This window comes from Narcine bancroftii, chromosome 10 (genome assembly GCF_036971445.1).
Source record: "Narcine bancroftii isolate sNarBan1 chromosome 10, sNarBan1.hap1, whole genome shotgun sequence".
In the NCBI taxonomy this organism is placed as follows: Eukaryota; Metazoa; Chordata; class Chondrichthyes; order Torpediniformes; family Narcinidae; genus Narcine; species Narcine bancroftii.
The window spans coordinates 84,717,376-84,740,224 of NC_091478.1; the positions used below are offsets into that span (position 1 = coordinate 84,717,376).

The 22,849-nt window shown below is 41.1% G+C and overlaps 1 protein-coding gene across 4 annotated transcripts in view; it reads right to left on the minus strand.

Moving 5' to 3' along the window:
• Positions 1 to 15,069, minus strand: part of nkd1 (NKD inhibitor of WNT signaling pathway 1) — an 88,608-nt gene extending 73,539 nt beyond the window's left edge. For 2 of the 4 annotated variants that reach the window (XM_069901611.1, XM_069901608.1), the window contains exons 1-3: positions 14,971 to 15,069; positions 12,594 to 12,626; positions 12,356 to 12,480 (exon numbers count right to left, since the gene is read on the minus strand). In XM_069901611.1, the coding sequence (XP_069757712.1) occupies positions 12,356 to 12,480; positions 12,594 to 12,626; positions 14,971 to 15,040 (228 nt within the window). In that variant the 5' untranslated portion in view covers positions 15,041 to 15,069. Of the gene's footprint in view, positions 1 to 12,355; positions 12,481 to 12,593; positions 12,627 to 12,715; positions 12,962 to 12,982; positions 13,174 to 14,970 lie in introns of those variants that run through there. The other 2 variants (XM_069901610.1, XM_069901609.1) reach the window with 2 other exon arrangements.
• Between the last annotated feature and the right edge of the window lie 7,780 nt (positions 15,070 to 22,849).

Here is a 22,849-nt window from a genome sequence, read left to right on the forward strand (position 1 = left end):
TGGTAATGGGCCATTTCTGCCCATGAGCCTGTGCCACCCAATTACACCCAATTGATCTACAACCCCGGTAGGTTTTGAAGGATGGGAGGAAACCGGAGCGCCCAGAGGAACCCCACACAGACACGGAGAGAAAGTACAAACACCTTATAAAAAGTGCTAGATTTGAACCCCGGTCGGTGGTGCTGCCATGCCACACTAACCATACCGCCCCATTTATGGGGAAGTTGAGGGAAGATTTTTTTTCATCCAGAATGTTATTGAAATCTGCAACTTACTGCCTGAATGGGTATTGGAAACAGAGACACCTAAGGCATTTAGATATCGGAAGAGCACTTGAAATGCAGTAGTAGAGATACTATAAGCCAAAAGTTAGGAAATGGAATTAGCTTAGATTGGTGCAAATGGCAAGCATGGGCAGGATTGGTTGAGTGGCCTGTACCACCCTATAACTCTAATTCTTTTTAAACAAGACGACCAATACTGTGCATACTACTTCAGAAGTGGTCTTACTGGTGTCCTATTTTTCTGAATCATAACACCCCTATGTTGTATTCAATCCCATTTGTTGATTTCCCTCACTATTTTCTCCGTCCAACTTCATACTCACGTTTTGCAAAATCATGCACTAGTATACTCAGAACGTACTGCATCACAATCTCTCGTCTTTTAAAATAATATATTTTTTTTAAATTTTCAGGTTAAAATGCAGAATTTCACATTTTTTCATCTTATACCCCAGACCTTGCCTGCTGCTCGCCATATCAATATTCCTTGGTGGTCTCCTTATGTTCTTATTTCAAATTACCCTTACTCCAAATGCACACACTGGCAGTATCTATGCCAATGCCAGTATCTAACAATATCTATGTTTCTCATCTTACTGCAGTCAAAATCATATCAATTTTACAAATCTGTTTTTTTAAATTCTTCAAAAGAATGCACAGATCCTGAAGATTCAAGAATCAAATCTTAAGTTATTTTACTTAAGAAAGTTGAGGACACCCAGACAAATAAAATGACAGGAGTGCATCTGTAAAAGCAGAATTTATGCATTGACTGGAAGCTTCAAAACATTCAACCAATCAAAGGAGACAATTCATTCAAAAGATTTAAAATGGCTGCATTCCTAATAAAATCTATTTTAAAAGACATATTTAAAAGGATTCTCTTTCCACCTTCCCCTCTTTGAACTATTTTTTTTTCTGGGAAATGTAATTTTAGAATACAGATGTTCCAGAAATCATTTTGATGGTGTTCCATTTATTATCTTTATGGCCCTTCTCAAAGCTTGCCATTTGTTTAATGTGTTCAACATGATAACTGCAGATTAATTTACCAAGATACCAGATATCCATTAGGAAATGGAGCTTTTAGAGACATGAACTAGTTAAAAGTGACGATCTGCTAACTGTGAAACCATGGGCTGCAGCAGTTCAACAGAACCTTAACACAAATGGCACCTTCAAGCAACGAGATCAGCCATGCCAATGACATCCAAATCTCAAGAATGAACTTTAAGTAAACCAAAACTAACATATATTACAAGCATAGATAGGGAAATTACCATGCAGAAGTTCAACTATTCCAAAATCCGTGTTGGACTGAAAACAGCTGAAATGTATTTGTTAAATGGATCATTCATATGTGTAATTTCACAGGTGATGCACTTTTGTAAAATGTCTCACCAACTGAGAAAGGTAAACTACCAACTACAGGAGGCTTTGAATTTCTTTTGCTGAAGACAGTACATTTTTGCTTGTAGCAGTATCTTTTCAAGACATATGTGTTCTTTTAGAAGAATAAGGAGTAGGAATCTAGCCAAGTTCGCTTTATTGCATATATATCTAGGAGGTAGAAAGTCTACCTGAAATAAATTATACCTTTGACAACCATTTTTTAGCTTGTAAATGTTTGGTAGCAGCTTTCAACATCAGTAGTACATCACCCTTGAAATTATGAACCTGATGTCATTCAATAAACCTGCCAATTTCAATGCTTTATTGATACCAATCCCTAAAACAGACTTGGAGGCAAGTCAGTTCATCATATACATGTTGGCTCAAAGGCCTACCTAATTAATTCCACTCTCCTGCTATTACCGCACATCCCTCCAAATGTCCTTACACTTGAATCAAAAGATTCTTCTTCCTTTCCTCTCTAGTGTTATAGCTAATTATCCTCGGATGAAGGAAAGTTTCTCCTTACTTAATTTGTCAAACATCCTCAGGTTAAATATCTTGTACAAAATTATAGTGCATCTTTTTTAAAATATTTTATTTAAAATTTTTAACCATACATGCATTCAAATATATTTCAAAGTACAGATGAAATGTATTTAAGATCAAATACATGATAACACCCCAACACCTCCTCTCCCCACCCCTCTAAGAAAAGATAAAAGAAAAAATATATAGAATTAAGAGTTAAGATAGAAAAAAAAGAGAAAGAATTAAAGTAAGAATGAGAATGTTCTGCTGAAAATGTTAAATCCCATCTGGTCTAAAATTCATGTCTATTTCATTGTTAATAGGGTTCCATGCAGGTATTAAAGTCCAAGAAGAATATTTAGAAATCTAAAAATTTAGAAATATAATTTTTTTTTTGTAAATACAGATGCCAAATTTACAAAAATATATATCATTTTTTTTTTCTTAAATTATATGTAATTTTCTCAAGGGGAACGCAACTGTGCATTTCCGCATTCCATCGTTCAAAACTCAGGTGTGAGTCAGATTTTCAAGCAACCGCAATACATTTTCTGGCCACTACTAATGCAATTTTAACAAATTCTCTCTGGTATTTAGTTAATTTCAACTTGGGTCTTATCCCTATAATGTTACCTAATAAAAATAATTCTGGATTTTGTGGAAAATGGAATCCTGTAATTTATTCTAAAATAAATTCCTAATTCCAGACAAAAGTATCTTACTTTATCATAAGACCAAGCTGAATGTAAAAAAAAGTTCCCACCTCTTCGCCACATCTAAAAACTGATCTGATAGATCTGATTTCGATTTATTTAATTTTTGTGGTGTGAGGTATAATTAATGTAAAAAAGGATATTGTACATCTATATCTTACATTTATTGTATTAGTCATACATTCTTGACATAAATCAGCCCAATTCTTCTCATCTATTATCACATTTAAGTCTGACTCCCACCCTTGTCTAGATTTATAATCCCCAGTTTAGGGGTCCCCATTTGGAGTAAATGATAAATTGCCAAAATAGATTTATTTGTATTTCCCTTTCTTATTAAAGTCTCAATATCACTAGACTTTGGTAAATACATTGCTGGACACAGCTTATCCCTTAATCCCTTATGATTTGAAAATAGCAAAATATCCTATTAAGAATACCACATTTATTCTTGTTGTTCAAATGATAACAATTGCCCTTGTTCATAATAGTCTTCAACCCTTTACGAGACCAAATTTCATAAATTTGATTATCTCATGTACAGGTATGTTATGTAGGACCAGATGTTAATATCCCTGAGACTTGCTGTTAAGACTCTGTGGGGTAATGTACAAGGTATAAATCAGTTATGAATCAAAGGAGTTTTAAGTGTTAAATTAGTCTTTATTCCAATTGTATTATGCCAAATATTAATCAAATGTTTCAATAGAGGAATTTCTCTTTCAGCAGCCCTTTTCCACTGGCATCCCAGTTAATTGGGCTGTGCCATTTCCACTGGGCCACCCTTAACTGAGACACTAATTGCTTTTCCACTGAACACACTCATCCCTGGGGATCGGAGTGTTCTAGGTTCAACTGGAACTGGGTGACTTTCTACTGTTCCTTTTCCACTGGTTTTATCAGCACTCCGGCATGAAATGACATCATTTGACGCCAGCGTTCGGACAATGTTCCTTTTCCACTGGACTCTGTCCCAGTAAATTCCCAGTTAATTCCTGGGACAGGGTGCCATTGGAAAAAGGGCTATTAGTTTCTCATCCCATTTATATATCAAGTCTTCTTCTTTTCTCTCTCCTATTGTATCTAATTCTATTTTTACCCAAGAGATTTCTCCCCCTCTTCAAAGAATACAGAGGCATACAGATCAGTAGATTAACTTGCCACTGTAAATTGCCTCTGTTGCATAGGTATTTGGGCTGCTCTATAGTAACTTTTAAAGTTAGGAAACTGAAAATCAACCATTTCATATTTCTACATGAATTAAAAATTTTCTAATATTTATTTAATACCTGCAAGAATTTTTGCAGAATTAATATAGGCATTATGGCACATCTTTGATCTTAACAAGGCATTTGTGAAAATCAACGGAATTTGACAACTCTTTTCGAGTGATAAACTGAGTGTTATACAGCAGCACTGTAGCAATGAGAGTGAGGAAATCAGACAGTGCTGTTACATTCAGAAAAATCAGACAGAGTAGAGTCGATAGAGAGGAGCAACCCGGTGGAGCAGCTAGAACTGCTGCTTGTCTCAAATTCCAGCTCTCCTGTGCCAGAGTTTGCACATTCTTCCGGTGACCATGGGGGTTTCCTCTGGGTGCTCTGGTTTCCTTCCATATCCCCAAAGCATACAGATCAGTAGATTAACTTGCCACTGTAAATTGCCTCTGTTGCATAGGTAATTGGCAGCATCTGGGAGAAGTTATGGGTATATATAGGTGACATGGAAAAATCAGTGGGGTAAGGGGATTGCTCCGTGAACTGCAATAGTCTTGTTGGGCTGAAACGCCTCCTTCAATGTCAGAAGGAAACGTGAAGTTTATTTATCATACGATAGTGTACAAATACAACCCGATGAAACAGCGTTCTCCAGTCCTCGCTGCAACACACTGCAAACACGCAGACACGGTATGTATGCACAGTTGCTTATATACAGATATAAAAATAAATTAATATTATTATAGGGAGATGGGAGTAAGAAGAAGAAAAGTTTTTGAGTAGGAGGTGCCCATGAACACCAACAGAAAGAGGTGTGCCAAATGAACTGTTTTGCGGTGCAGATTCTAATTCCGCACAAGCTCCCCAACCTGAAGGTTTCTTAGAGGTGTACTGCAACTGGCTTTTAGCAGCAGATACCTATTGAAGAATAACAAAGTGGAAAGGGATGTATATGAGGAGAAACCAGATGAAAAACATCTTGCTTTTTCATTGTTGCATACATCAAAAACACAAGTTGAAAACACAGTGCCCCAAACACATAATTTGGAAATAAATTATATTTCTCCCACAACACAACATGACATCCAAGGGAAAATAAAGTTCTTGGATCAGAAAGACCATTTGCTTGACATTAGTTATCATCCAGGTTTAAGCTAATTGTAAGAAGAATTGGACAGAAGTTTGAAAAAAGTATTGTCTCATTTATTTAATTGTGGCCGTCACCATCCAAAAGGCAATGACTCCAGAAGGCTGTGGATCAAGGGCCAGGAAGCTATTTTAACTAAAGCCCTATTTTTGGCCAGCAGGGACAGGATAAGCTGAATGAAACATCATCCAGTGTATCCATGCAACACTAAATCATAGCTTAAACAAAGGCTTTTTTTTTTGCTTCCACAACACATGATAAATCGAATGAACTCCCCACTTTTTATCCAATTTAACAAAATATCTTACAAACCCATGATTCCCAGGCCTTGTTTAATTCATAATTTCAAAATTCACATTTCAAGTTCTCTATTAATCATTTACTGTATTTTTCATAGGATAAGTCTCTGTTAACATACGTAGCACAAATGAAATGATTACAGGCATTATATTTTACAGAACCATTTATTCCACAATAATTCATACTCCCTTCTCAGTAGATCATATGAAATATCATAGACCCATATCAATTTCCAATACATAAAGAGGTGTCCCATCCTACTATTAATCTTACTTTCCTGCTCTGGAATCTGACACTAAATATAATCTAATGGAGGAACACAGCAGATCAAACTGCATCACTGGGACAAAATCAATGGCTGACATTGTCCCATCTCAATAAAGGATTTTGGCTCAAAACATCAACTATTGATTGCTGCTCAACGTGCTGAGTTCCTCCAGCAGATGATGTTCAGCGAGTGCTCTTCACTTGCTGCTACTGCCTTAATCACTTTTTTCAGGCAGTGAGTTACAGACAGCAAGGGGAAATATATTTTCTCCGCACTCCAGTACAATGCCTTAACAATTAATTAAACCAATCCCTTCAATTACTGTTGGCTCTGAGTAGCTGACGTAATTTTAAATACTTCAATTAAATCTGCTCTCAGTCTCCTTAGTTGTAAAAACAGAAGAAAGTACAGGCGGAAAGTCATGAAACTCCTCAGAACAATCCCACACAGCCAACGTGCTTGCTGCTGTACCCTCCCTTCCTTCTCCACCTATTAACCTCCTGTTTTTGGGACCATGCTCCTCCCCCACCTCTCTCCCCCGCCCCCTTTTTGTTTGGATGCCTGCCAGCATTTTTCCAAATCATTGGTTATGTATCTTTATCTTCGCTATATAATATTCACTTTTTGACCTGCCCCAGGCATTGTCTCTTCTGTGTCAGTTCCCCATTACCCTCCATTCCCTAATTTTTCAAAAATGTATCCATCTCTTCTTTAAATAGTTCCAATGATCTAGACTCCACAGCCATCTGGGACTGGAGAATTCTAGTTTACCACACTCCGTGAGAAGTTCTACACACCTCAATTTTAAATGATTTCCCCACACCCCCCTCGGTTCTTGGGACTCCCTCCCTAGTGGAAACATCAACATTTCCTCTGTCATGTCCCTATTACAAATGTTTCAATATTTCAGGGTGTAGCGGTTAGCACAATGCTGTTACAGCGCCAGCAATCGGGACCAGGGTTAGAATCCCATGCTGTCTGTAAGAAATTTGTTCATTCTCCCCGGTGTCTGCATGGGTTTCCTCTAGGTATTCCAATTTCAAAGTCCTGTACAGAATGTACCGGAGGTTGAAGGTTAATTGGGTGCAATTAGGTAGCACAGGCCTGTTATCGGAGCTTCATGTCTAGACCTTTTTTAATTAAAGTTGAATCATTTTTTAAAAATTAGTAAGCTCACTCTTCATTTTTCTAAACTAAAAAAAATGATTAAAAGAAAACAACCCCTGCCTTGACCATTATTCCCCAAAATTATAATTCTCCAAGCTTTACCACATCCTTGTAAGATTGCCCTACACCTTCTACAACAGTATAACGTCTGTCTAGTGGTGCAGCAGCCAAAGCTATGCACAGCAGCCTTCTGTGGTCTAACAAATGTTTTATACAGTTCTGACATTACCTTCTGCTCTGTATCCTCTATCTCGGTCAACAAAGGTAAGCATCTCATTTGCCTCTACATGGATACACCTGTCTCTTCTGGGATCTTTCAATAATTAGCGCTCCAAGATCTCCCGGTTTCTCTGCCTACTCAGTATTCTATCATTTGTATTGTATTCCCATACCTTGTTTCCCCTCCCCAAATGCATTACCTTACACTTCTCTAGATTAAATATGATTTGTCATTTTTGTATTCACAGTTCATATCTTTCTGCATCCTTAAACCCACAAGGCCAAATTTGTCAACAGTGGTCCCTCTGCTTAAATCCAAATTATCTATGTATATTCTTTACAAAACAAAAGGAGGACGAGCACTAAGCCCCATGGTACCCCACTACATCCAATTCTCCAGTCACTAAAATGTGACATATTTCCATCCAGTTCAACTGTACAGTGTTTAGAATACTGGAAAAGGAAACGTCTGCGGATCTATACAGAAAAACGGAATTTAGGGTATCAGAAGTCTGCACTGGCATGAAGATCTGAATAATCTTCACTTTATGATTCCTTTACAATATGTGCATTGTAAATAAGTAGGTAATTCCTGCACAAACAGCCCATGATTAGCACATTTTCAACATCTACTTTCAATGGTTTAGGCTAAATAAAATAAGCAAGATAACTGCACAAAACTGTAACTTTATACAATGCCATATCTGAAGGATCTTCCAAGGACAATTCACTTTTTTTGCTTTCATTCACGTAAAATTGATACAAAAACTGCTGGAGCCAACATGTTCTGAAAACCCAAGTTTTCCTTAAATGAACGCTATTGTAATGCCTCTGGTACAGGACACTATAGCAAATATAAACTCAATCTGGTTAATCACTTTGACCTAGCAGCAGGTCAGTTAATGGATTTTTACAAAGATACACAATTGGATATACAGTGGACGATGTGCTTGATAGTAGCTTGATCATTTTGTGTAGCTAAAAGTCATAGAAATATCCAGTAACACTATCAAAAATGATCCAATTTACTTTAACCCCGAGACATAAAACAATACACCACACAAAATAAATCATTTTAGAGGTATATTTATCTACACCTTACCCCCTCCATAAATCTTCGTCCGCGAAGCCAAGCCAAAGAAGAAAGAAGATTTATTTAAAGAACATACAAAAATGCTGTTCCACAAACAGGGGATGGGAAAAGTTGGGGGGGGGGGGGTGGGGGGGTGGAAAAAGAGAGAATGTACTTTAAAGTAAAAAGTCCAGTATTTTCCCACTTCCAGCAGCTATTATTTTTAAATATTCCAAATGCTCCCTTCAAAGTTACTTATACTGTGATGTAACTAAGGTGTTTCACTGACATTCAACTAAGATCAAGTGCCTTCCAGCAAATTATAAGGTGACTTTGGACGCCTTCCCACCTTACACTGGTGCCAGTGATTTAAGGTGGTATTTGAATGAGGCAATGCCAGGAAAATGGATAGTTAATGAGATTCTTCTGCCATGTTGACATTGACAAGTCTTAGCAAAAAATACTGAGACCTCCATAAATGGTCCACCCTTACTGCATACTAAAATTCTGTGGATACGGGAAACATAAAACATTAACTGTTTCCCACTCCACAAGTGCACTTTAACCTACTGATTTTTCTAAGCTTTTTTTTAATTGCAAATTAAAAAATACTGTAACTTTTTCTGGCCTTCTGAATGAAAGGAAAAAAAAAGTTCACACTGTTCATTTCTGGGTGTATTTCATTTAGAAAAAATGGCATTGTTATAGATCTACTGTATCTCCTTCACACAGCATGGTTCTGAAGGTGGTTACCATTATTGGCAGAGTGAAAACATATGGAACTTGATTGAAATTGTAGTTTAAGATCACAATGTTACTGAATTCCCCAAAGTCTTTAATCCAGAATTGAAAGGATCATAGGGCATACAAAGTAAAATACTTGCAGAAGAAATATGTATTTAATCCTAATCATAATTGCCTCATGATTTGATCAATCTTTGAATTAGCAAAACAAATGAACAACTTTTGTGGAGGGAGAAAAAGCATCTGGAAAAAAATAAGAACACTTTGATGAAGTCCAAAGTGCTCCAAGAATTCAGCTGACAATTTTCCATCACAATTTTTGCAACAAATTATTCAGGACCTTAACCTCGTAAAAAAAAAAAATAAATAATAAAATCCTCATTGTAGCAACAATGCTTTGTTTTCCAAAAGCGTACATTCCTATAAACCTGTACAACTACACCAAGTACTCACTTCAAGAATCCAACAGAACGCAGATGCAGTGTTTCAGAATATCTGACCCAAACATGGGTTCATAAATGGGAGTAGGTTGAGATAGAAAATAATTCCTCCATTTACTGATTGTGGTTCATTCTTTTTCACTACTCAATGTACAACATAATGGAAGGGCATTTCTTCCAACATTAAAAAAAATCTCATTAGCCATTTGAGCTGAAAAACTACTGCCCTCATGCATCTAGCTATCCATGTACCTGTTTGCCTTTCTGATCTGTGAACACAATAATTAAGGATCCCAGAATTAACTGATGAACAGAAATGCCCAGATTATCTTCAGGATGCCACCCTGGAAATTCATTGCCTTCTCCTTGAGACACATAGTTCCGCATTTACTGAGAACTTTTCAGTACATTTACACAAATGGGCATTTCACAAGTCTGAATTCAGGCACAAAATGTGGAGGGCTTTTGGAACAGTAATGCATCATTACCAACTCTGATCCTCCTTTTTATAAACTCTTCCAAACACAGTGTTTGCAGTAAGACTGATTGGAGAGAGATCAAAAGTTTCACTGAATTTGAGAAGTTCCCTACCCCAGTCACAGATTTATGGGGCTTCCATTTTGCCTTAACCACAATCAGCTAATCTAAGACAGACAAGAAAAAAAAAACAGACTGTGACTTTCAAGCCCCAGTATTCACCAGGTGGTGTAGATTTACTCATAGAGCCCCTAGGGAGTCTTACAAAAGCATTAAATAACAACAGAGCACTACAGTTTGACACTTCCTCATGATTTTTATTCCATAAGTAAGACTGACAGCACCACAGAATTATAATAGCATATGCTTCAGAGTTCAAGCAAAGTTGCACAATAATTCTGTTCCTGTTATAACAAGTTTTCTGTTTTTAAAATACTTTTCATCTAAATTCCTGGTTCCTGGATAATGAAAGCTGCACAACATTTGATTTCTATTGTTGAAATGCATCATACATCCATGAATGGAAATATTATACATCATTACATTCAGCACTAATGGGCAAATCTAACAAAGCGGCGAATGGAATTCGCAGATCATCAAGCTGTTCGTCAGGAGGCTGTTGTTACATGGCTTCTGCTATTTTTCATCCAACACTGCAGGAACTCAAGATACAGTTTCATTCCATTCACAAGAACCCAGCTGAAGCAGATGAATTATTTTCTCCTTTCTTTCTTTTATTAGTGCGCTAGAGAAGCATTGGGGAGGGTAAGATGGCAATAGGGGTGGGGGAGGATGCACAAGGGCCCTTTAAAAAGAAAAAGCCTTCTCCCAGTGGTAAGAAAAGTATAGCAGCCAAGAAACTCTTGGCTCCACGTGTGGATCCGTCTCCTGTAATCCATTCATTCACCAAGAAGAGGACCAGATGCAGGATTAGAGAAGATTCCAAGAAGCTTTATTATAGCCAGATTTAATAGGCATTCAAACCAGGTTTATCGACTAATTATTATCATTCTGGGCAAATTCCTTTTGTTTGGAAATCCTTAAAATTTAAAACAAGTAACACGCAGGAATTTAAAGTAGCTGTGAAAGCATCAGCCACTTTAAGTACAATAAATCTCTATGGTGAACCACCCACCAATAAATATCACACTATGCAGAACACTACTGATATATCGATAGAGCACATAAGGCACACTGTTACTGAATTTGAAATAACCTGCCTTTGATATTGCAGTTATCAACACACTCAAACACCACAAATGGATCTTCCAAGTTTCCAAAGGATTAATTGCAACAACTTCAAAGCTTTCACCCAACAATGACATCTGAATCACAGCCTCCACACTGTCCTCACACAGATAAAGACCAAGCCCCCTTGCTTTTCCTTTAAGGTTTCATTCACTTCAAATGATATTCATTTATTCTCATTTTGATCCATGAAACCTGAATGTAAAATATGTGCTAACATCCCAGAGCAAATTACAAAGACAAGAATTAACATTGAAAAGACACAATAATATCATTGCATGCTCTGGACACATCCAAACGACCTATACCAGGAAAACACCAGACATTAAAATCACACTTAGTTACAACACTGAGTTCTGAAGGGATGTTCATCTCAGTCTACCAGGCATCCTGCCAGAATCCAGTCCCTTTGATGTAAGAAAAATATCCTCCAGTTTGAGTACATTTGTAAAACCGCTATGCAAACGCTTCAAATAATATTTTCTTCAGTGATCATCTGGACTTTTCCCAAACTACTGGCGCCTGTTTCAGCTTCTCAAACATCCCTCTCTTCCACCACGCCCCACCCGCAAGAAAACTCGAGAGAGAAACAGATCCATCTTCCCCTGAAATCCTCAGTTTCAGACATCTGCGGGGCATTTTTTGTTTAGGGGGTGGGGGAGAAGTGGATGGTGAAAATGAAAAGAACATCTTTCAGATCGCACACTGATTCTGAGCTTGAGCAGCCGGGCTGTTTAAAAAGAAACAGGCTTGTACAAATGGGAATCTGTAACACTTTCCATATGACATCTGAATCGTGGTCGTTGCATTGCACCGACTGGTACCATTTAGCCAAGTCTCTCTCAATCTACCCTAACCCCCACCACTGCGAACGTGAGTTCCCCCAAGTTTCTCAAGGAAATAGATCACAGCTCCTTTTCAATGTTGGCTGGAAGGTATCTTAAATGTCCGGACCTGAGTGTTAAATATCCCTTTGAGATCGTGCAATTCCCGCAAGAAGGGACGGGGAGGGAAGAATCTGGTTTCCCCCTCTCCTCTCTGGGACATGAAGACAGGTTGAACGCGGAGCCGGGCCGGGCTGCGCTGCGAGTGGCGGTGAGGCAGGGGAAGGGGTGGGGGGGGGGGGGGTGGCTTACCGCAGTGGAGAGCCTGCAGCCGGCTCGCTCCGAGCTCTGCGGATGGCCAGCGACCCTCTTCTGCTTGACGATCCACTCCTCCAGCCCCTTCCGACTCAGGCAAGCGTTCACCACAAAGCTGTCACCTTGATCAACAGAAAGAGCCGGTGGGTTTCCCTGCCAGTCAACGGCAACGCCGGCCGAACATGGAGAAAGTTTTGAGGGGGGGGAGAAAAACTTTAAAAGAAGAGGCGCCTACCTTCAGGACTCTCTCTGGGTTTACAAACAGCGGCTGTATGGTGAAGGGGGGAGAGAGAGAGAGGTCTGGATTAGTTATTTTGACAGTAAAACGAGTGTAATCGCTGATCTCTGCTCTCTTACCATGCTTGGAGTGAAGTTTACCCATGTCTAGCGCTCTCTCAGCGTCTGTCCGTGTTTAGGGGACATTTGGAGCGCTGGTTAGTCCCGGTTTCGCTACGTGCTCCGGGCGGCTTAGATGGTGTCTGTCTCCATCCTGCAGCAGAGCGATTGCTCCCTGGGTCTGCTTCCCAGCTCTTTCTCTCCGATCCTCCAGCCCTCCCCCTCACACATTCACACACACACAGAGGGAGAGGGAGAGAGGCGGCAACAAAAAGAAACTTCACCCACCAGGGCACATGATTGACACCTCCCCGAGATTACAGACACTTCTGGCTCCGGCCCCGCTGTTTACTGTTGGCTGGCGGGCGGCAGATGAAAGGAAACTGGGTCCCTTTGCGGAGCCTCCAAAATAAAAGGGGATCTCCAGCAAGCACTTCCAGCCAGGCGGCGCAGGGCTGGAGGCACATCCACGCTCGCAGGAGCCCAGCGCACAAAACCAAACGCTCGGGGAGGAGAAGCAAGACCAGCGACGCAGGAAGGAAATAACGTTCCAGGTGGAAGATTTAGTGACCACCCACCAAACACACGCTCACACTTTCATTTCTGCAGAAATTAATCCGCTCCTGAACAGTTTTGATTTAAAAATATAGATAAAAGGTGCCATAAAATTATCTTTTTCTTTCATTCCCTTTGTATCTCAATGAGGCATGACTATGGGGTTTTTTTTTGAAGTTGGTTGAAGGAGCTGCGAATATGACCACCAACAAGCATATCCAAAAAGGCTGCAACACAGGACCACTTGCATTCTCAGTGGACAACACATGCTCAGTGGAAAGAGCGGGTTATTGACAGAGCCAAGCAAACTCACAACCCAGGGATCACATCAACACTTGGCTGTCCTGCCACCTCCAACCATCAATGGACACCTGAACAGCTCATCTGTTGGAGGTGGGGAAAGGTGGGGGGGGGGGGGGAAGAGATAAAAACACTCAGAGATAATAAAGCCCAGAGTGTGAATGGATAAAACTCTTTCTAGCTGTGTGATAGTACAGATCTATCACCAATGTATATAGTGTATATAGTTCCTGTATCTAGACTGTGCTTACAGCGATTGGCTGAGAGCTAAGCCATGCCTATTGTCTGGGCCTTAAAGGGTTGTGTCCCTAGCCAGGACGGATCATTCTGGACTGGTCAGCCACCTGTGAAGAGCTCCTGTCTTTTGCTAATAAAAGCCTTGGTTTGGATCAACAAGTCTTTGATTCTTTCGACGAGCTCTACAAGCTGCCTCTGGCCAGAAATCCTGCATGCATCTTCCATCTCAGCTTTGTCCTTGGGTGTTCCCGGTCTGAAACCTGGATTAATCCAACTCAATCCACTCAGTACGTTATCAAAACACAACCAAAAGCACTAGGTTTTGATAGCAGCCTGTGGCCTAAAAATAAACTTCCCAGTTATCATCTTGGAAATATGCTGGAATATTTCCAAGGCTCACCTCTAATCAAATTGTCCTCTTAATCTCCCCCTGCAACCACCCCCCCCCCCCCCCCCCCCCACTTCACTTCCATCAAAAACAGTCTCTTCACAGAATAAAAGATGGATCAAATTCAGGCAATTGCTACTATAGTGGAGAGAACCAAGTTCCTTAGAGTTCACTTAACTAATGACTAATTGTGGACACACATCTACTCATTTGTCAGGAAGACACAACAGTGACTGTGGTTCCTGAGAAGACTGAAGCAGCCAAGGCCACTGGCCACCATTATGTCAACCTTCTACAGGAATTCTATCAAGAGTGTCCTGGCCAGCTGTATTAGTGTAGCATGGTTGCTACTGTGAAATGGATCAGAACTCAATCCACAGGATTGAGTGGCACATTGGATCACTGGCATCTCCTTCCCTGCCATCAACATGATCTACCGGGATCATTATCTGAAGAGGCCTCGCAAAATCATTAAGGACTCCTTCCATTCTGCACTCAGTATCTTTTAGCTGCTCCCATTGGGAAAGAGATACAGGAGTATCAGAGCCCGCACCACAAGGCTCAGGAACTACTTCTTCCCACAGGCAGTGAGAATGCTGAATGACCAAAGGAAATGCTCACACGAACCATTCAAGACTCTTATCTTAACAAAGCTGCAGCAGGCCAAGCGGCTGCGTAACACAGTGGGCTGAACCATCACCCGTGCAGCTGGCTTAATTGCCGCTCACTCACCTGGCCGAAAAGCTATGTAATGCTACGGGCCAAATCGCAGCACACTAGGGAGTTAGGTACTCACCTACAAGATGGCGCGGGGCTCCTGTCATCTTTAATTTAAGCCACGAACCCTTCAGGAGAGTTGCCGGCATAGGGTGACGTCCCTTATGGTCTCAGGTGTCCAGGCTGGAATTGATTTAAAAGAGGAGGCAAGTTTGAATAAAGAATCTTTGCTGACTATGTCTGGTGAATTTATTTGGTAGCTCTACTGGAGTAGTCGCTACAAACAATATTTATTTCTTTACTTGGATATATGAATACTTGGCCTGCTATATGTATTGTTTGCCGCTTTAGTTGCCCATTCAGAGCCAACTCTTCAGCGCTTGACGTCCTGCTTTGCGGAAGCTGCCAAAATGTTTGGCCTGGAAGTCAGCCTGAAGAAAACTGAGGTCCTCCATCAGCCATCTCCCCACCATGACTACCAGCCCCCCCACATCTCCATTGGGCACACAAAACTCAAAACGGTCAACCAGTTTTACCTATCTCGGCTGCACCATTTCATCAGATGCAAGGATCGACAATGAGATAGACAACAGACTCGCCAAGGCAAATAGCGCCTTTGGAAGACTACACAAAAGAGTCTGGAAAAACAACCAACTGAAAAACCTCACAAAGATAAGCGTATACAGAGCCGTGGTCATACCCACACTCCTGTTCGGCTCCGAATCATGGGTCCTCTACCGGCATCACCTACGGCTCCTAGAACGCTTCCACCAGCGTTGTCTCCGCTCCATCCTCAACATCCATTGGAGTGCTTTCATCCCTAACGTCGAAGTACTCGAGATGGCAGAGGTCGACAGCATCGAGTCCACGCTGCTGAAGATCCAGCTGCGCTGGGTGGGTCACGTCTCCAGAATGGAGGACCATCGCCTTCCCAAGATCGTGTTATATGGCGAGCTCTCCACTGGCCACCATGACAGAGGTGCACCAAAGAAAAGGTACAAGGACTCCCTAAAGAAATCTCTTGGTGCCTGCCACATTGACCACTGCCAGTGGGCTGATATCGCCTCAAACCGTGCATCATGGCACCTCACAGTTTGGCGGGCAGCAACCTCCTTTGAAGAAGACCGCAGAGCCCACCTCACTGACAAAAGGCAAAGGAGGAAAAACCCAACACCCAACCCCAACCAACCAATTTTCCCCTGCAGCCGCTGCAACCGTGTCTGCCTGTCCCGCATCGGACTTGTCAGCCACAAACGAGCCTGCAGCTGACGTGGACTTTTTACCCCCTCCATAAATCTTCGTCCGCGAAGCCAAGCCAAAGAAAGAATGTATGTGCGTTATGTTTGGTTGTGTGTCTGTGTGTTTTGCACTGAGGACCAGAGAACACTCTTTCATTGGGTTGTAGTTGTTCAAACAGATGACAATAAACTTTATTTGACTTGACTTCTCCCAGCAATCTACTCATGAACGTCAGCAAAATAATGAATGATGTTGTACACTTTGTTAACAAGCAATAATCTGGTACCACTTTCTGTTTGTGTTTTTACCAGACCCCTCAGTTCCAGAGTTTGTCATGGCTTTGGTCCAAACACAGAGAAAAGTGCTGAATTCCAGAAGAAAGGCCTGTGTGGCTGCCCCCGATACAAGTCCAGTTTGACTAAGTGTGTCATCAAGAAATTGGGGTTCATGCAAAATGGGATGCACATTCTGCAATAACTGAAATTTTAGCTAATTCAAAGATGGTTGTGGTTGTAGGAGATTAATAAATTTAACCCTATTTCTACAGAAAGCATCATTAAGGTGGCACATCAAAGATTATTATGGTCGGTGAGCAGAAAATAGAGAATAGATGAAATGGTCTCTTTTCAGTAAGATTTAACAAGTAGGGATTGGCTCCAGTTTCTCAAACTTTTACCTGGATGAAGGTGATTACTAAATTTGCCAATGAAACAAAGATAGGCAAGAAAATAAGTTGTGAAGAAACTGCATTTTCTGAATGGGTAAAAATCTTATTAAGTATAATTAGGGAAAATGTGATAATGTCCATTTTGCCATGAAAAACTAAAAAACATATTGTTCAAATGGTGAGAGATTGTAAAGCTCTCAGGTACAGAATGATCTAGGTAACCTCATGAATAATTCATGAAAGGCTGGTACGTAAGTTGCACAAATAATTCAAAAAGCTAAGTGGAAATTACTATTTCTGGAGGAATTGAGTACAAACGTACAAAGGATATGCTTCAGTTACATAGGACTTTGGTGAAACCATATCGGGAGTTCCGAGTGCAGTATTTTTTTTTACTTTATTTAAGATTTTATAACATGAATAACATATAGAATTACATTAAAAAAAATTAAGAACAAAATAATAAAATTACAATACAGTATCAGTAATCTAAATAAACTATACCCTCCCCAATAATTATTACACATTAATAACCCAACTCAAATTAGTCCAACCCCCCCTTTCCCCCCCAAATAAAGAGTGAAGAATTAATAAAGTTAATAATATATGTGAGAAAAAAACCCACTTACAAAAAAAACAAAAACATAACCGATTAAAATACTAACAAAAAGAAAAGTAATTAATACTAAGATATCAGACTTAAAAAACATATTTAAATCAAACTTAAATACATATATTTAACAAACAGAGTTAAGATGAAACATATATTTAACTCAAACTTAATATAACCGAGTGCAGTATTGAATGAAGTACAGAAACAAGAAGGTAGAGGTTTAGAGTGAAAGAAAAGTGTTTTTAAAGAGGATCTGAGGGGTGATTTTTTTTGTTCACACGAAATTGGTTGATATCTGGAATGTGCTGGGAGAGGAAGTGTTGGAATCAGATACAGTTACTATGGGTAAGAAGCATTTCGACAGACACTTAAATAGACAAAAAGAAAGAAACTGGAGGTTCTCCGCGGGTCAGGCTGCATCCCTTGAAAGAAATAATGTTACTTGTTCCCAATGATGGGGGAGATGAGGACTAGAGGGCATAGTTTAAGTATACAGGGTAGGCCCTTTAGGACGGAGATGAGAAAACATTTTTTTACCCAGAGAAGTGTGAATCTGTGGAATGCTCTGCCACAGAGGGTGGTAGAGGCAGATTTGCTGGTTATGTTCAAAAGAGAGTTAGATAAGACTCTAGTGGGCAAAGGAGTTAAGGGTTATGGGGATAAGGCTGGAAAGGGGTACTGATAGTAGTGATCAGCCATGATCTGTAAAATCGCGGTGCTGGCTCGACGGGCCGAAGGGCCTACTCCAGCTCCTATTGTCTATTGTATCATTGGTCCTGACCCAAAGCGTTCACTGTCCATTTCTTTCCATGCTGAGTCCTTCCAGCTTTTTATTGTTGGCTCAAAATTCCACCATCTGCAATTCTTGTGTTTCCATCACTTAAATAAACAATGCATAAGAGGATATGGCCCTAATGTATGTATCCTGATTTAGTGTAACAAAGCCCATTTCTGTGCTGTACGACTCCATGACTCTGTATTTGTATCATGAGAACCAATTATCACCTCCAGCATGAGCCAGTCCGACTACCTCCCTTTGACCTTAAATGATATTAATTTGTTGTATCCACTAAATTCAACAAACTGGGTGAATGCTGACTAGAATTTTAACAGAGATTGTCTCATAATTATAGTAATACTTCATCAAGCATGTAAGAGGACTTCTCTGGAAAGGGAGAATAGATATGAACAACACCAGAATGGGTCTCGAGTCCATTATTTGTAACGAGATGCATTACTCATGGTCAGAGTTCCCCACCTACAAATTCGACTTAAAGCCACTTAGGAATGGATCTCGTTCGTAACCCAGCAGACTGCCTGCACCTATCCAGAGGTGGCAAGTAAGAATTTCAGCATGTATGTACATTGTAGAATGTAGAAAACAAAAAACCCATTATCAAAGTATTGCCAAAACACATCATCAACAATAATCTTATTGAATGGTGAAGCAGACACAAAGAAAGGTTTGAATGGCCCACTCAATATTTACCATATTTTTTAACAACATGGAAAGAAACTATTGGTGCATCAAGTCCAGGTCAGCTTACAGAGCAATTCCCTTCCACTACTTATTTTTATTATAACTTCTTGTCCCTACATTTCCATCAGTTCTACCAGTGGCTAATTAATGTACCAAACCAAACATATTTGGGATGTGGGAGAAAACCTGATCACCCAGTTGAATCTACACAGTCATAAGAAAATCTTTACACAGACAGTATCTGAGGTCCATACTGAACCAGTTCTCTGGATCTGCAGAACTGGCAGTGCCATTGCACCACTCCTGTTTCTATTTCCAATGTTCTTATGTCCTGGGGTTTGGTTCCTACTTGTGGACTATTCCACCTTCAGACATAGCTGCCAACATTGTGGCGTGATGGGTGTTTTCTGTGGAATACCACAAAGGTAATCAGACAAGTGAAAATATGATCATACAGTACAATAGTAAAAGTTATGCAGATTTAAAAAAATAAATGTAGTTAAAAGTTCAACAAGAAACTCTGCATATGCTGTGATTGTAGTTTAACCGATAGAAGTTAGTTAATGGCATTAAGATGAACATAAGTAAAGCAAAGAAAGAAACCAATTCATCAGTCTTGCTTTCATCAGTTAGAACATTGAGGAGCAGGGACATGATGTTACAACTGTACAAGACATTGGTGGGACTGCACTTGTAGTAGTGTGCAGTTCTGGTCACTGAGCTGTAGGAATGCTATCATTTTACCAAATAGGGGGCAGAAAAGATTAATCAGAATGTTGCTAGGGCTGTGGGCTTAAATTATGAAGAGAGATTGTAGAGGCAGGGACTTTTCTTCCTGAAGCATAAGAGGCTATGGGGGGGGGGGGGGAGGGGGGGGAAACGACACACCTTATAAAGGTTTATTAAATCATGATAACACAGATAACGTAAATCGTCATTCTCCATTTCTCAGGGTAGGGGAATCTCTCAAATATGTATGGGTTGGTAGGTTGAAACAAGAGGACATAGATTTAAGGTGAGAGAGAAAAGATTTTAAAGTGACCCAAGAGGTTCCTTTTACATCATGGTTGATATTTCGAGTGAACTGGCAGAGGAACTAGTGGAGGAGGGAACAATGGTAACATTCAAAGACTTTGGGACAGATACACGTGTGGTATTACAGGCATTGTACTGGTTTGCCCACCCCTGATACTGTAACTCCTCCCCTTCCAGGATTCCAAATAATGGCAATTCTGCCCAATCCCCTCCCTCAGTACTGTCTTGGAATTGGGCCAAAAGCATGTATGATATGACTGTGTTTATTGCTATTAAAGCCTATTAATCTCAACTTCTCAGCATGGCAGCCACAGCGAAGTCGGACACATCGCTCTTCACCTGGAATGGGATGAATTTATCTATGGCAATGTCACCTTTGATGCAAATGAAGGCAGCATGGGCTTCTGCCGACAGGGGAAGGTAGTAGTTTTTACCAGAGGGTGGATTTAATGAGGGATCCATTCTGCATAGAATGAAAAGAACCCCTGGCACCTTTTCAGGGCCTTGAGATTATGGGAGAGTGGGAAATCCAGCAGGGGCTGCATACACTCAGGGTTGGGTCCAATTACTTCATTTTCCACTACACACCCGAGTATAGTCAGATGCAAAGTGCAGAACATGTATTTCTTCAGGTTGTGTGTGAGATTTAGGGCTTTAGCAGCCTGGAAGAATTCTTGCAGGTTAGCATCATGGCCCTCCAGGTCAGCATCATGGCCCTCCTGGTCATGACCACAGATGGCCATTTGTTCAGGTGGTCATCTACCATTTAGTCCATCTCCCTCTGGAAGACCAAGACTCCAAAGAGGACCCTGAGGAAATGTAGAAGTAGCTGTCTGTCTTGAACACCACATATAGGGTGTCCTCCCGGCGGATCGGGAGCTGGTGATAGGCCGATGAGGTCGATGCTGGAGAATACCTGATTTTGGACAATCTCGTTCACCATGTCGGCTATGTGGGGGAGGGGGTAGGCATCCAAAAGGGTGAACTAGTTGATGGTCTGGCTGTAGTCTATGACCATCCTGTACTTCTCTCCTCTCTTCATCACCACTACCTCCAGTCTCCAAAGGCTGGTGCTGGGCTTTATGATGCCCTCTGCCAGGAGTCACTTTACCTCAGCCTTGATAAAGGCTCCATCCCCGGCAGTGTATCGCCTTCTCTTAGTTGCCACAAGCTTACAGTCAAAAGTGAAGTTTTCGAAGAAGGCGGGGGGGGGGGGGGTGGTGGGACCTGGATGGTCGTGAGCAGTGGGTGGTGTTAGGGTCACAGATTGGCTGTGTTTAGGGAGACAGGAGGGTAGTTTAAAAGTTGGTTATTGCAGACCATGAAGCGGGGGTGGGGCAGAAAAGTTTTCCATCAGAAAACTTTTAATTTGGCACTGGAAGTCCTGTCCCAGTATGACCGATGCACAGGGTTGTGGCATAACGAGTCATTTTAAATTCTTGTACTTGGTGCCACCCACAGTTAGTGTTACTGTGCAACTACCTCAGACTTCAGTCCAATGGGACTTGGAGACCATCGAGATTTTACATTGGGACTGGGTCACTGAGTGCTGTACAGTGCCCGAGTGAATAAACCTTTGGGTGCTTCCTGTGTCGAACAAACAGTTCATAATGCGGCCATTTACCTCAATGTCTATGGTGGACCATGCTAATTGATGAGGGATGCTCTGGTCCAGAACAATGGATGCCAGTGTCAGTTCATTGTCTGACTTGCTGCCGCTATATGGATGCATCAGCGAGCTCCAAGATGTCTGCCCTCATGGTTCGCATGCGGTTTCGCTGGTTGTTGTGCCTTGGTCCTCATTGTGTTGTTCTCCGTGACAGGAAGTGAAGCCGGAAATGGTGGCACCGTCAGAACATACATACCCTTGCCTAGTGTCCTTTTCTTGTGCAGCTGGAGCAGATCACACTTCTGGCAGGAAGTTCTTCCACGGGTGCTTTGTCTGGCCCACAGTAATAGCACCTCTGGTGCTCAGTGATAGCGGCTGCTGTTTGGGACCCCATGTCCCAAGATGGTAGCACCCATGCTCTCCACGTGGCGGCCACATTGCTGGTGGAGTACACCTCTGCATTCTGTTGGTCTGTCTCCAGTGCCTTGTCGAGATCAACCACATCCTGTAGGGTCCAATTGCCCTTCTCCAAGAGCCTTTGTCTGATATATTCAGACCTGAGACCAGCCACTCAGGCATCCCTGATCAGCGCCTCCTGGTAGACAGCAGCTGTAATGTCAGTGCAGCCACAACCCCACCCCAGCACCCATAAGGCCCGATCATATTGGTCAACATACTCACCAGCTGCTTGTCAATGGCTTCCCAGGTTTCTGGTGTAGATTACATTCTTTGGGGCCAGGTACTGCTTTTGCAGGAACCCCATAGCAGCTGAGTAAGTCTCACAGTCTCTAATCATCTGGAAAATGCGGTGGCTGACCTGCGCAAACAGCAGGTCTCTCTTATCGACCTCTTCCCGAATGTCATGTTGTCTCATAAAGGTGTTCAGGCAGTGCAGCCACTGTTCGAATTTTACAGAGGCCTCTGGATCCTTAGGGTTATTGTCCAGCTTCTCTGCTCAAATAGTTTTGTTCATGGCACATAGATATAGCAATTAAATTGTTGCACAATTAATTAGACCTGACAGACCAGAAATCAAGATTAATAGGCTTTAATCGCTATAAACCTACAGGCATATCTTACATGCTGTTGGCCTGATTCCAAGTAATACTAAAGGAGAGGATTGGGCAGAATCACTTTAATTAGGAATCCTGGAGGGATGGCCAGAAGAGAATTAGAGTAATATAGGCAAAATGGAAACAAATGGGATGAGCTTAGGTAGTCATCATGGTCAAGTTGGGCCAAAGGACTCGTTTCTGTGATGCAATATTCTCGGAATCTATGTCACTTACTAGCATTTACTTTTTCTATCCAGAAT